Raw genomic sequence first — 14,608 nt, forward strand, 5'->3', positions numbered from 1 at the left:
TGTCCACTGAAGCTTTTTTTGGTGATGGAAGTAAACAACCAGGCGGGCGGTGAGCTGTTCTGCCGGGATCTTGGGCAGGATTGACAGGGGTGGGCCACCAGCTGAGGTGCCTGAAGGCTGAAAGTCAGTGTGGTGCAACTTGCAGGCTGCAGTGGGGGGCTCGTCCAGTGATAGGATCAAGCAACGCCTCAGGCAAGCAGAGCCTGGAGGGCAAACCTCATCACGTCAACTTCCTGGTGCACTTTCGAATTAAGCGTGAACGACTCAGGCTGTTTGCGATTGCCGTTTTTCTTTCATGAAGCGCACTGCACTTGTTGTTTGATGATGGCGCTAGTCCTTGGGTTGCCTGTCCTCTGTCTGTATTCCGTGTCTCTGACAACGTCTCAACGCGCCTTGGCCACCACGTACTGCTAGACGCGACTATCTCCACCATGGCATCTCATAAGTCGACGGTTATGAACCTTGCCAGTATGTTCATCTTTGAGCACTGAGCTTTTCGAGCAATAGCTCACCTCACTAGGCGATGTCAAGTCCGGCTCTCTAAAGGACCGTGAGAAGGCAGTAGATGGTAGGTTCTCCAAACCGCAACTTTCAACAGCCATTAAAAGCTCATGTGTTTGAACGTACAGACCTCGCGCATCTTTTGAATCCTCGGAATAGGACTGCTAATTTGTGAGTTGTTCCCCTTTCTCCGCCGGCTTAGCTACTGATGTGGGATAGGGCCGACCTCGGGGATAAGAGCTATCATGAAATCTTTGAAGCCATTTTCAACTTTGTGCTGCGGGAAAAACCCAATCTCTACGACAAGCGCAAGTCGCAGACTACGTCCAACGCTGCTGCTTCACGGCTGTCGAAATGTGCGGCCGCAGTGAGGAATGGTGTTGGGCGTGGTGTCTCCAAGCTGGGCCGAAAGACGCTGCTCGCCATCATTGACCACATTACTCAAGTCCTGCCGGGCCCCAACGAAGACTATGTGGTCCCTCTTCTGCAAGACTACGTCAAGGCTCTGGCCGAGGTTCTCTCTCGACAAGCCCATGTCGAGCTTCTTGCTCGGAAAGACGCTGCGCCTTGGGAGGTGTGCGTGGATTTCTTCCTCGATCTCTCACTCTATTGTATTCCTGACGAAAATGCTACGTCCAACTTGCAATTGTCCAGGGCCTCGCCTGCTCCTGGAACAGCTGCGCCGAGATCTACAGGAAGATCAAGCGCGTCAACCCAAAGCCAGAAGCGCGCTGGCCAAGGGGAAGGAGGTCCTCTGCGGGATGCCCTCGAAGGCCTGCACCGTTTGGTGCTTGGGTCTAATGCACCAATTCTCCGCCGTTCCAAAGACATTATCAATGTTGTTTTGAGGATATTGAGAGTTAGGTACCTGAGCCTTGGCGCCATCCAAACGCTCTGCTTTGCTATCTTGAATTCTGTCTTTTTAGTCCTTCAAGCGGAAGCTCTCGAAGAGGCAAACGCACTGGTGAAGGACCTGGTACCGCTGATGGGCTACTGGTGGCGAGCGGAGAAAGTGTCCCAGGACGAGCTTATTCGAGCATTGAGGAATGAGATATCCAGAGCTGTATTCCTCACTCATCTGCACCTCGAGTATCTTGCACTTCGTGCAAATGATGGTGTTCTTCTTGGTGACCTGGAGAACTTTGCAGATCCCCTGTGGCAGGAATACTCCAAGAGAGGCGAACCATTCCGCTTACAGCTGGTTGACGTTACTTTTGCCGTCTCGACCTTGCCTGAGGACCATCTGCGCACATCTCTCTTTGGGCTGAGGCCGCACAATGTTGAAGGAGAAAGCTACTGGGCACTGCTTCAGAACCTAGCGTTTGTGGAATCGATCCTTTTGAGGTCCAGAAGGAAGAAGTCCCGTCATGCCAATGGAGATGGAGAAGAGGAGCAGCCCCGAAAGAAGAGACGAACACGAGAAGAAGCAAGTCGGCTTCGACTCAGGCTCAAGTCCAAAAACTTTGGAGAGCGGCGCACTGCTCTTCAAGTCGTGCCCTTCATGGTGGCAGATGGCGCGCTCGAAGACTCCGAGATTGCCGAGCTACTGGACGAACTCATCGTTGCGGGCGCAGACAAGGACGCAATAACTGCTTCTTGGGCCCTCATTGCTTGTGCCAGGTAAGTTTGACACCCCGCGTTTGACCGAGCTGTGATTCTGACGACGAGGAGCTGTGCTACGAGATCAGAGGCATGTAGGTCGTTGTCGGATACATGGAGGCAAGTTTGGCATCTCGCTGCTAGATCAGTCAGCCTTCCTGGCACAAGCCGTGCCGCCTGTGTATTGCTTCGAATAATCCTAGACTCTGAGCTCCTACCCTACCACGCAATATCAGATGAGGTCAACAGCATCGTTACAACGGCTGATGTCACTGGGCCGGCCATCCTTTCCGATACTTCGCTCGCCTTGATGCTCCAGTTGTTCCACGTTCGAAACACTAGGCTCCCCAGTGCTAGCCAAAGCACCTGTAGCCATATTATTCGATGGGGTTTCTTGAAGTGGAATCCAAGTAGGTGTATTTTGGTTGATATTTTAGACTGTGCTGACTCGACCCCTGTAGGCGATTTAGCATACGGATCGTTTCATTCCATTCATGTCCAGGCCTTTGACTTTGTCAATCTATTAAGAGCCTGCTGCGGGATCAAGCCGTTGTCGGTGGGCGGCTCTATCGCGGTATCAGGTGGCACCTTGAGTGAGACTTGGAAGTCCTGGCGACAGATCAGACAGTTTGTCAGATATCTTCTCCTGCTGCCACCTGATGGAGAAACATGGGCGCGAGATCCCGACTCGGAAACGGACGTTCTACCATCGCCACCTTCGGCGGACCCAAACAGCTTTTACGCGTCCAAGAAGTTGGTCTTGGAGCTGCTCTCCCCCAAAGTGGAGGAGCTGAAGGAGTTGTGTGCATCTTGGACTAAGAAGAGCCACGAAGGTGGCACCCAAATATCCCTGGAAAGATTTCAGAGTCTCCTCTCCGCTGTTATTATTGGGGAAATGCTCATCCCTCAGATAAGTGGCCTCAATACGACACCGTCCGCTACGGTCGAGTCAGCTTTGCTGGAGCTCACTGAGACAAGCTTGGGCATTGCTGGTGACTCGGTGGAACCACAGGCTTTCATAGATTCGACCCTTCGACTGGTCCGACCTTGCATTCCAGCTTTGGGAACGGCCAGTCTTGGTACGCTCCACGCGGAAAACCCCGGTTTACTACGTCTCCTAACCAAAATATGCGATTTTCTGGAGAAAAGGGAGACTCGCTTGACATCTGATGACAACGGGGACTTCATGGACATAGACCACGAGTTCGACTCTCAGGCTAGTAGGGCGAGCGTTGCTTCTATTCCTCTCGCGATACCCAGGCAGAACGTGCGATTGGGAGTGGACTCCAGATCCTTTTACATCGACACAAGGAGAAGACTTGCCCTTTTGCGAATAATTCAGCAGGATGAAGGGCAGATTGGGCTTCTCCCTGATGAGTTTATCGACGACACCCTCGCCATGTCTGATGAAGACGTGCTCTCATGTCAAAAGCTGTTGATCGAGCTATTCAGGTCCGACCTTGTAGCAAGCCCGGATGCAACGCTGAATGTCATCGAGAGACTGGGAGCCATTGTCTCGCAGCTCGAGTATCAATGCTGTGAAGTTGCCTTGACCACATGCATTGAGATGATAGATGGCTCGAGTGATACCTGGATTCACGATAGTCAGCAACTGGCAGACAGTGTTGGGGACCTATACAACCACTTCATTAGGGTGTGTCTACCCTCCAACATATTTTCACCCAAGGTCCAGATGTCAATGACCCGGCTCCTCTTGACTCTGCTTCGCGAGGATCCCGAATACGGTAGCAAATTGGGCGTTGATTCTTGTCGAACATCGCTACTTTACATACTCGGCCAGGGCTCAATGGAGGTCAAGTACTTCATTGGGGAAAGGATTGCGAGCCTCTTTGAACTGTACATCCTCAAACTTCACGACGAGGTATTCGTGGACGTGCTAGATAGCCTCCCGAAAGACGCTGATGATGTTGCTGGCATCGCCTTTCGATTACTGGTGCTGTCTAAACTCGCTTGCCGATGGCCGACTCTTCTCCGGAGATGCACCTATCACATTTTCGAGACACCAGGCAAGATAGCTCATTCAACCGAGTATGCCGCGCGCTGTCTGGAGGACATTTCTCAAGCTCTGGAGCTGGAATCCCCGCAGAGACTGTTTCAACTCTTTTCCCGCCAGCTCTTGTATACTTGGCTAGAAAACGACTCTCTGGACGACATACCCTTCTCCATATTTGGATTTTCCAACCTAGCAGACCTTTTGGAGTCGGCACAAGCGGAAGCTTTGGGTCTCATGGTTATGCGAGGCCAGACTGACATGAGCGCGGAGCTCGCTCGACGCATCGGAACCACCGAGGTAGAGATTATCAAGCGTAACTTCTCCACAGCCATGGCCTATAGCATGATATACGGCGATGCATTTGGCGGGGATGACAAGGGACGGGGTGAAGCTTACATCGAGAAAGAGCTCGGCCACAAGGTGGTAATGGAGATACGATATGAGAACTTTGTGGACATTGTTTCTCTATTCTTCGACCTCATTGATCAAGATAATTTGATTGAGAAGGCCTTTGCCAAACACAGGGATCTGGCCTACGCTGCCAAGTTGATGAAGACGATAAAGGGAATATCGCATTCATCCGCAGAGCTCCCACCGAACCAGCAGCCCCTGTTCAAGGCCCGGTACTTGGTCCACGATATTCAACGTCTCTGCGAAAACACCGTATTTGAATTCCGGGAGCTTTGGACGCCTGCCTTGGTCTCATCAATTGCACGGAGACTTTTGAACACGGTCCACCCTGCGCTAGGCTCACTGCACGCCTGTTCGGTTCTCCGAAAAGTTCGTATTTTGGTCTGCTTGGCTGGCGAGGTTGCCCTCGAGTCGTACACCCTGGAATTGCTCTTGAATTCGACCCGAGATTTCATCGTGGACCCCGAATGTGCCGATGATGCTCTGGGAATCAGCCAGTATCTCCTGTCTGAGGGCGTCCAATATCTTAGTCAAGTACCCTCATTTGTTGCAGGATATGCGCTGTCGACGCTGGCTTCTCTGAGAGTCTTTCTAGAATCCACACAAGCCAGCACAACACAAGAAGAGCAGTTTAAGGCTACCATGAGCAAGGCAAAGGCTTTCCATGCCTGGCTTACAAAGTACCTGGCCAATTACCGGTCACCAATGTTCAAGAATGCCAGCCAGAGCGAATCTTTCAACTCCATCGTCGAGTCGGCGGCGCACATTCGCTCCTCTGGAAACGCGGAAAAGAGGACGTCGGAAAGCAAACTTCTCCTGCATATTTTGCGAGATAGTGAATCTGATGATCAGCTTCTGAACGAGCCATCCCGACAATTGGCTCTCAAGTTGCTCTGCAACGACTTTACCGTCCCGCCTCATAGCGTTGATGATGTTGTCGAGAGCGACAAGGAAGCCATTGACCTCGCTACAGCGGTATGGAAGAGCTGCGAGACGCATGATCTGAGCGGGAGCTATCTTTCCTGGGCTGGAAGAGTGGTTGGCCGGTCCTTTTCAGCCTCCGGTGAAATACCGCGAAGCGTACTTGGCGAGACTCAGCTGGCACAATACCAGAAGATTGCCCCGGGTTCTAGTGGTTCCGAGACGGGCATACTGTGCCTTCTCCAGGAATTGACGTCCAGCCGCGACTCGGTCACAGCGGGACTTGCTGAGGCTGCTTTGAGGAGAGCCATCTCACAGGCAGTTGCGCAAGAGGACGAGCCGCTCGTCGTGGCCTGCCAGAAGAGCCTTAGTGAATCCCTGTTCCTCACTTCACAGTGGGGGAGCTACCGTTCGCCGCCGTCGGAAAATGAACAGGTTGCATCCATGGGGGATGGTCAATTAATATGGACGAAGGACGTATCTTCGCCGCATTGGCTAGCCCAGCTCAGCGTTCACCTGGCGCAGTCTGTTCCAGAGTCGACCATGCTGTCTGTCCTCCCCCCTATACTATCAAGGGTCATAGGGTTCGCCCAAAAGGCCTTCCCGTTCCTTCTCCACTTGGTGCTCTACTTCCAACTTGCCCAGCAGCAGTCGATTAAGCGTTCATTGTCTGGCGCAATGAAACGATGGCTGGCTTCGACGGACCCGTCGGCCAAGGACAATTTGAAGTTACTCCTGAACGCGATTCTGTATCTCAGGACCCAAGAGTACCCGAAGGAATCATCAATTAATGACCGCGCACATTGGCTGGAGATCGACTACTCTCAAGCATCGGCGACGGCCTCACGATGCGCCATGTACAAGACGGCCCTTCTTTTCGCTGAGCTAGTCCCATCCGAGACGACTCGATCTTCCCGAAGGTCGTCGGCGGCCAGGGAAACGGACGACAACGACACTCTACTCTCCATTTTCGAGAATATTGATGACCCGGATGCCTATTATGGTCTGCCCGAAGAAGCAAGCTTGGCCAAGGTCCTATCTCGCGTCGAGTACGAGAACGAGGGGACCAAGAGTCTGGCATTCCGCGGAGCACAATATGATAGCCACCTGCGTCAACGCAAGCCAGCTTCTGAATCAGATGCCCAGGCACTGGTAAAGGCGCTGAACACGCTAGGGCTGTCTGGCCTGTCACACTCACTCTTACAGACGCAGCAGAATATCGGCGCAACTCCCTCGTCCCTGGAGAGCATGTTCCGTACCGCCCAAAAACTCGAGATGTGGAATCTTCCCGCGCCGGTGGACACTGATCACCATGCCGTGGTCATTTACAAGGCGTTTCAGAGCATGTACCAAGCTACCGATGCCCTCCTGGTCCGCTCGGCTATCTATAATGGGTTCCAGCGGACAATGCATGGGTTGACCAGCCAGGGGCTTAATGCGAGTGCTATTCGAAATCGTCTAGGCGCCCTGGCCTCTTTAACAGAGCTTGACGACCTGATGAATGTGTCAGACCCAACAGAGATGGAAATGATTTTGGACAAGTTTAGGTCCCGACGCGAATGGATGAAGAAAGGACTGTGAGTTCACTAGAAGGTCGCTCATAGATGTGATACTAACAGCGTCCAGGTATGACGACGTCAGCCAGATACTGACTAGTCGAGACACGACTATGAGTATGCTGAGCCAGCATCCCCGCCTTGTCCAAAACGCCAAGATCTCGGTGGCAAACCTGAGAGGAATGCAGGTCCAGTCCATGCTCATGTCAGCCGGTATCTATCGATACTACCAGGCGACGCAGGAGTCGATCAATGTCGCTACAGCTTTGATGGACTTGATTCCGGCCTGCGAGGGCCAAGGTCTAAATATCGACGCTGCTATCAAAGTCGAGGCGGCAAATTCTCTATGGGATCATGGGGAGATGGTGACATCCATCCGTATGCTCCAGGGCATCGACCGAGACTCCTCCCTTAAGAAGCAGACTATTCCCATCAGCCGCTCAGATTTGCTCTCCAAGATTGGGAATCAGGTCTCAGTTGCTCGCCTGGAGAAGCCGCAAGAGATTCAAAAGAACTATCTGGAGCCAGCTCTGAAGGAGCTCAGGGGCAACAACGAAGGCAAGGACGCAGGGTTGGTGTACCATCAATTCGCCATATTCTGCGACGGGCAACTCCAAGACCCTGCGGGACTCGAAGACTTGGCAAGACTCCAGAGGTTGAAGCAGGGAAAAAGCGATGAGGTGGCCCAGCTCCAGACGTTGATCAGCACAACAAAGGACACCACGACGCGGAACCGGTACAACCACTCCCTATCTAAGGAGAAGCAATGGCTGAACCTCGATGAGCAAGAGCTGCGACGTGTGGAGCAGACGAGAAGCGAATTTGTGCGGCTGAGTCTGGAGAATTACCTCCTCTCGCTGATTGCCTCGGATGATCACAACAATGATGCACTGCGGTTCATTGCCCTTTGGCTGGAGAAGTCATCCGAGGAGGCGATAAACAAGGCCGTGATGAGACACCTCGACCAGGTCCCGACGAGGAAGTTTGCCACTCTGATGAATCAGCTCACCTCGCGATTGCAGAGTCTGGACAACCTGTTCCAGAAACTCCTGATGGAGCTTGTGTACAGGATTTGTGTCGACCACCCGTACCACGGAATGTACCAGATCTGGTCAGGAACAAAGGTTAAGGCTCAGCAAACGGATGAGGTTGCTGTGCAGCGAGTACGGGCGACTGAAAAGGTTGCTCAGCGACTAGCTGCCAACAAGTCGGTCGCCGACGTGTGGCTGTCCATCGATAAGACAAGCAAGTACTACCACATGCTGGCCATGGACAAGAACACTGCCAAGTACAAGTCGGGCGCCAAGGTGAATCTCAAGGACTCGAGTGCGGCTCACAACCTGGTCAACTGCCTGATGAAGTATCGTATCCCTTCACCGACGATGCACATTGAGCTCTCCCCAACAAAAGACTATTCGGGCGTGCCGACCATTGCGAAGCTCGAGCCGCAGATGACGATTGCGTCAGGAGTCAGCGCCCCCAAGATCATCACGGCAGTAGGGTCGAATGGCGTCCGATACAAGCAGCTAGTCAAGGGGGGTCACGACGATCTGCGCCAGGACTCCATCATGGAACAGGTCTTTGCGGCCGTCTCCTCGCTTCTAAAATTACATCGGGCGACGCAGCAGCGTAACCTGGGGATCCGCACGTACAAGGTATTACCGTTGACAGCGTCTTCCGGTCTCATCGAGTTTGTCCCGGACACGATCCCCCTGCACGAGTTCCTGATGCCGGCCCACGAGAGATACTTCCCCAAAGACTTGAAGGGGTCCCAATGTCGTAAGGAGATATTTGCCGTGCAGAATAAGACAACTGAGACGCGCATCGGTGTTTACCAGAAAGTGACGGATCGGTTTCATCCAGTGATGAGATATTTCTTCATGGAATACTTTATGGATCCAGACGAGTGGTTTGAGAAGCGGCTGGCGTACACAAGAACAACGGCGGCCATCTCGATGCTGGGCCATGTCCTCGGCCTGGGCGACCGGCATGGGCACAACATCCTGCTGGACACGAAGACGGGAGAAGTTGTGCACATTGACTTGGGTGTGGCATTCGAGGCGGGGCGCATCCTACCAGTGCCGGAACTGGTGCCGTTCCGACTCACGAGGGACATTGTGGACGGCATGGGCATCACCAAGACAGAGGGTGTGTTCCGGCGCTGCTGCGAGTTTACACTGGATGCGCTGCGGGAGGAGCAGTACTCAATCATGGCGATCCTCGACGTGCTCCGGTACGATCCGCTGTACACGTGGTCCATCTCGCCGCTGCGGCTGGCAAAGCTCCAGAAGGCGCGCCATAGCGGCGAGACGGGGCTTGATGACGTGGACCAGAGCGAGGCAGAAGCCCAGAAGGGGAAGAAGACAGGAGGGACCGTCAACGAGCCATCTGAGGCGAACCGCGCGTTGGAGGTGGTGAGGAAGAAGCTGTCTAAGACGTTGAGCGTGACAGCCACGGTCAACGACCTCATCAACCAGGCCGTGGACGAGTGCAACCTGGCTGTGCTGTATTCCGGTAAGTTGGGCCCGCCCTGGCTGGACAATGAGAGCGAAGATAAGCTAACAAATGCAGGCTGGGCGGCGTATGCGTAGTACATACGCATCTTAATAGTATATAAAGTACTCGTAGTAATAGTGTGTAACTAACTGTCCTGGGGTTGGCTTCCAAGGGGTGGGTGTTGTAGAATTCAAACAGGGCAACGCACAGAAGGGCATTTTTAACTCATTTGACATTCTGTTGCGGGGGGGAAAATAGTCCAGCGCACATGTGTAATCATCCCTAGTCTTGTCTAACAATCAGAAGTGAAAAGAGGGTGAATATGGGATGAAGGTACGGATAACAGGTGACATTGGCTTAGGCGTCCAAAGTCCGTTATCGCCATGTCGATATGCATGGTGCCTCTTTGCCCACCCACCACCAAACCGTCGGCCTCCAACCGCCACTCATCAACCATCAACCGCCGTTGCTGCATCGTCATTGTACATGTGCCCGTCAATTTGCATCGCTCTAGCTTGAATACTGCACTGTTTATTTTGAGCAGCCAATCTCCGTCTCTTCCGCTAGCTGCATCCTAGCTGTCTGCATCTGATTTGAGTCTCTCTACTAGGCAGGCCATCTGCGCGTCAGCATCACGACCCTGGACCTCGTCGTCCCCCCGCCCTCGATCAATGTCAAAGTGCTGAGGGCTGGACCGGCAGCTTCGGCGGAGTCGTCACTGTTTACCGCAGTCGTCACCGCAGTCGTCCTCGCACTCCGTGAACCGACCTACGGCGCGCGCGCCCATGCAATCCGCATCGACCGACCCGCAAACTCCCTCCTCCTCCTCTCGCCGCCGCCCTCGCCACGACTCCTCCTCCTCCCCTGTGGCCCTCGCCACCGCCGGCCCCTCCTCCAGCAAGCGACCCAAGTTCGACGCCGACCCCATGGCCTCGACTGCGAGCCTTGGGTCGTCCGCCCGCGCACGCGGCAAGCTCCCCGAGACCGCCGCCGACCCCTCGCGGCCCTCGGCCTTCCAGCCCTACAATGGCGCCAAGAAGCTTGTCATCAAGAACCTGCGCACCTCGAGCTCCGCCGCCCGCAACGCCGTGGCCGAGGAGTATTACACGCGCACGCACAAGGAGCTCGAGGCCGCGCTCGGCGATGTGTGGGCCGGCGACAAACCCGTCGTCCCCCTGGAGAAGCTGTACCGGGGCGTCGAGGACCTGTGCAGGAAGGGGGATGCCGAGAAGATCTACGAGATGCTGCGCAGGCGCATGGAGGCCCATGTCAACAAGGTCATCCTGCGTAGGGTAGAGCGAAACGGGAGGAATTCAGAATTGAAGACGGCCGAGAGCCTCTTGTCGGAATGGCATGCATGGAACTCGCAAATGGTATGTCGCGGCAATAAATCACGGGGGACGTCTGGCCTGGGTGTATGGGATGCTGACCGTGGTTCTGTATAGGTGCTCGTCCGGTCCACATTCAGCTTTCTCGACCGGACGTTTCTCCTGCGCGAGAAACGCCAGTCCATCAACGACCTGACCATCTTGTATTTCCGGAGGATGGCCTTCCCCTCTCAAGGGGTAGCATATGCTCATTCCCCGGGTAAGAAGCTGATATCAGCCATGTGCGACCTCATCGAAAGCGATCGCGGGGGGCGCACCTTTGACGCAACGCTTCTCCGAGACTCCCTGCGAATGCTGTATGTGCTCGGCGTCTACATGAAGCAATTTGACCCTGCTTTCCAGGACCGATCGGAGCCCTTCTTTGAAGAGTTTGCCGAGTCATACAGCACGTCGAGCCTCAAGACGTACATCCAGGCCTGCGAGAAGCTGCTGGAGAGGGAGCACTACCGGTGCCTCGAGTTCAACATTGACTCGTCTACAGAGAAGGAGCTCATGGACTCGGCGCACACCACTCTCATAGATCATTACACGGATAAGTTGCTGGATCCTGAGAGTCTCGGGAAGCTCCTGTCTAGCAAGGATGTGGAGTCGATGAAGGGGCTGTACGATTTGCTGAGTCTGTCCAAGATTCAGAAGAAGCTCCGCGAGCCGTGGGCCCAGTACATCGGACGTGCCGGCGCCGAGATTATTGGGGACAAGGAGCGCGGCGACGAGATGGTCACGCGTCTGCTGGAGCTTAGGCGGTCTCTCGACCTGATGATCCGGGATGCCTTTGGTAAGGACGAGGACTTTACCCGGGGTATGCGCGAGGCGCTCGGCAAGGTCATGAACGACCGGCAGACAGCTGCATGCTGGTCCTCGGGGACGTCCAAGGTCGGCGAGATGATTGCCAAGCACATCGACATGCTTCTCCGCGGTGGTCTCAAGACCCTACCACCGTCGCTTCTCTCCGACACCAAAGACCGTGCAGCCGCCGAGAAGGAGGGCCAGTCGAGCACGGCGGACGAAGACGCCGAGCTGGATAGGCAGCTCGACCAGGCCCTGGAGCTGTTCCGCTTCATCGAGGGCAAGGACACCTTCGAGGCCTTCTACAAGAAGGATCTTGCCCGCCGCCTGCTGATGGGCCGTAGCGCTAGCCAAGACGCCGAGCGCAGCATGCTGGCCAAGCTGCGGGGCGAGTGTGGCGCAAACTTCACGCACAACCTTGAGAACATGTTCAAGGATCAGGAGCTTGCCAAGGACGAGATGAGGTCGTTCAGGCAATTCTGCGATGTCAGCGCGGACCGCCAGTCGCCCGTCGACCTGGATGTGATGGTCCTCTCGGCCGCGTCCTGGCCCACGTACCCCGATGTGCAGCTCAATCTCCCCGACGAGGTGGCCACCCAGTCGGAGAGGTTCGAGAACTTCTACAAGGCCAAGCATACGGGGCGAGTCCTCAAGTGGAAGCACTCACTGGCCCACTGCTCCCTCAAGGCCAAGTTCCCCAAGGGCGCCAAGGAGCTCCTGGTTTCCGCCTACCAGGCTGTAGTGCTCCTGCTGTTCAACTCGGTCCCGCCGGACGGCTTCCTCGCCTACGAGCAGGTCTCCAAGGGCACCGGCCTTAAGGGGCCCGACCTGGATCGGACGCTGCAGTCGCTGGCGTGCGGCAAGGCGCGCGTGCTGACCAAGCACCCCCTGGGGCGGGAGGTCAACCCCACGGACACGTTCACGTTCAACAGGGGCTTCAAGGACCCCAAGTACCGCGTCAAGATCAACCAGATCCAGCACAAGGAGACCAAGGAGGAGAACAAGGCGACGCACGAGCGGGTGGCGCAGGACCGGCGCTTCGAGACCCAGGCGGCCATTGTGCGCATCATGAAGAGCCGCAAGCAGATGACACACCCGGAGCTGCAGGCCGAGGTGATCAACATGACAAGGAAGAGGGGCAGCGTCGAGCCCGCGGCCATCAAGAAGGAGATTGAGAGGTATGTAGTCCCTGCCCCCCCCCCCCCCGGTCAAACAAGACACTGGAAACACCCCAACTGACTCTTGTGGCTGCAGTTTGATCGACAAGGAATACCTGGAGAGGACGGAAAATAATTCCTACGTGTATGTTTCTTAGGTGAAGGAAGGAAAGGGGGGTCTAATACCTACGTATTACATGTCTACATTGGTACTTACTTGGGCACTACTCGTAGTCGAAGCTAGGAGGTAAGACTGGGGGTTTGCTTTTAGCGTTACCGGGCAATGATGTCTATAGATGAATTGACGACACAAGAAGACATGGAGAAGCTTACCAATATATTGCTTGAATAAGAAAAAAAAAAGACGTGCAAAATGGGGGGGGGGGGGGGGGGATGGAGAGACTGGGGGAGTTGAACCAGGGACCACACTGGCGAGAATGACCAAAAGTGGGCGAAAAAAAAAGATGAAGGGAAGCGGAGACCAATCGAACACGAAGGGTAGAGGTAATGCTTGAAGCTACTCCGCTGGGAAGACGCGAGATTATTTTGGTCTATAACCCCTTGCTGGGTGTAGTTGACTGTTTGCGAGGTGGCAAAGGTGGAGGATGTTCTGATGTGGGGAAGGCTCGCTGCTGCCTGCTGCGGCTGACGGGCGATGGATGGCGATTGATCAGCAGGGTCTTGGAGGCCAAGCCGCTCCCGCTGTTATGGCCGAGCGACAACCGAAAGGGGAAATGGAGGAAATTCCTGGAGAGTACTTAAGTGGTCTTGTTTCGAGAGGAGGGCCGTTCAAGCCATGTGGGCATCTCGATCCGGGGATGCTCGACTGGCTGGGGTACTACACCTACCTACCTTACCCAGGTATCTCCGATGTGGCCTTGGCGTTGATCGAGTAAGCATGTACCAAGGATGGCCCAGCAATCGGGATCGTATGCTTCGTTTGCGAACCGATTCGCAATGAGTTGACAATTGACGATCCGGGGGTCCAGGCCCTGAACTGACCCTCCACATCCAGATCATCATCCATGTCCTGTGTATGCGAACCCTATCACGTCAACTCATCCACCGCCCCGGGCGGCCTGGTGTGAGGCCGCCGAGGCTCATCGAGGCTCCGCCCGGGCTGTGGGGATCCCGTCCCGTTCCGTGGTACTCCGCCCGACGACTTATAGAATCCTGGTACAACCTCTCCAGCAGGGCGTCAGCGGCGTATGCAAAGATGTGGCAGCAGCCTCATTCTGCTCTCTCATGGCCTGTAAAAGCACACCGAGAATCGCAGCCTTGTGGCCGTTGTGAAGGAAACCCCCGCTTTCGGGTCACACAATGGGTGCGTAACGGCCGCCATTTCCTGAAGGTAGGTCGCGGGCGCAGGGAGGCTAATGCCACGGCTGTTTTACGCCTTTGCACTTTAAGTGGCAATGCCTTCGTATGGTCCAGAGCTGCTAGATAGGTGGAAGACTTTGCAGGACTGCTGGTCAGGAGAACTAGACCGGTCAAGGGAGTGGCCGAGGTTGATGAACTATGTGTTACCTCGCCAAGTCTTGACAACTCATTAGTGATGTTATCTAGGTAGGTAATTTTGCTCACCGTTTGTTCCCGGGACCATGACGTACTGGGGGGAATGGCCATTCATTATATCTAGTGATGGGGCGATTGAACGCTGCATCACGTGGACACTCGGTGACACTGCCTCTTGGAGGTCTTGGGCGGCCTCTGATTCCCCAGCCCAACGGTCCCAGCCTGCTGTCTCACCCTGAAATGGCAACGTGTTTCCCGGAGGTG

At 54.9% G+C, this 14,608-nt stretch overlaps 2 protein-coding genes across 2 annotated transcripts; both read left to right on the top strand.

Moving 5' to 3' along the window:
- Positions 1–431: 431 nt before the first annotated feature.
- Positions 432–9,593, top strand: TEL1 (DNA-binding protein kinase TEL1 domain-containing protein; the record flags this gene model as incomplete). Its single annotated transcript, XM_083197624.1, has 7 exons — positions 432–468; positions 521–568; positions 630–672; positions 721–2,121; positions 2,350–2,510; positions 2,562–7,023; positions 7,073–9,593. 7 exons carry the CDS (start codon positions 432–434, stop codon positions 9,591–9,593), a joined length of 8,673 nt encoding a protein of 2,890 aa, XP_083047092.1.
- A 690-nt stretch (positions 9,594–10,283) lies between these two features.
- Positions 10,284–12,987, top strand: ACO1O0_008261 (cullin family protein; the record flags this gene model as incomplete). The annotated part of the gene is made up of 4 exons (XM_083197625.1): positions 10,284–10,364; positions 10,410–10,871; positions 10,944–12,850; positions 12,927–12,987. The coding sequence occupies 4 exons, from the start codon at positions 10,284–10,286 to the stop codon at positions 12,985–12,987; spliced, it is 2,511 nt and encodes an 836-aa protein (XP_083047093.1).
- Between the last annotated feature and the right edge of the window lie 1,621 nt (positions 12,988–14,608).

This window comes from Amphichorda felina (assembly GCF_050947745.1).
Source record: "Amphichorda felina strain 45539 chromosome Unknown scaffold_8, whole genome shotgun sequence".
Taxonomy (NCBI): Eukaryota; Fungi; Ascomycota; class Sordariomycetes; order Hypocreales; family Bionectriaceae; genus Amphichorda; species Amphichorda felina.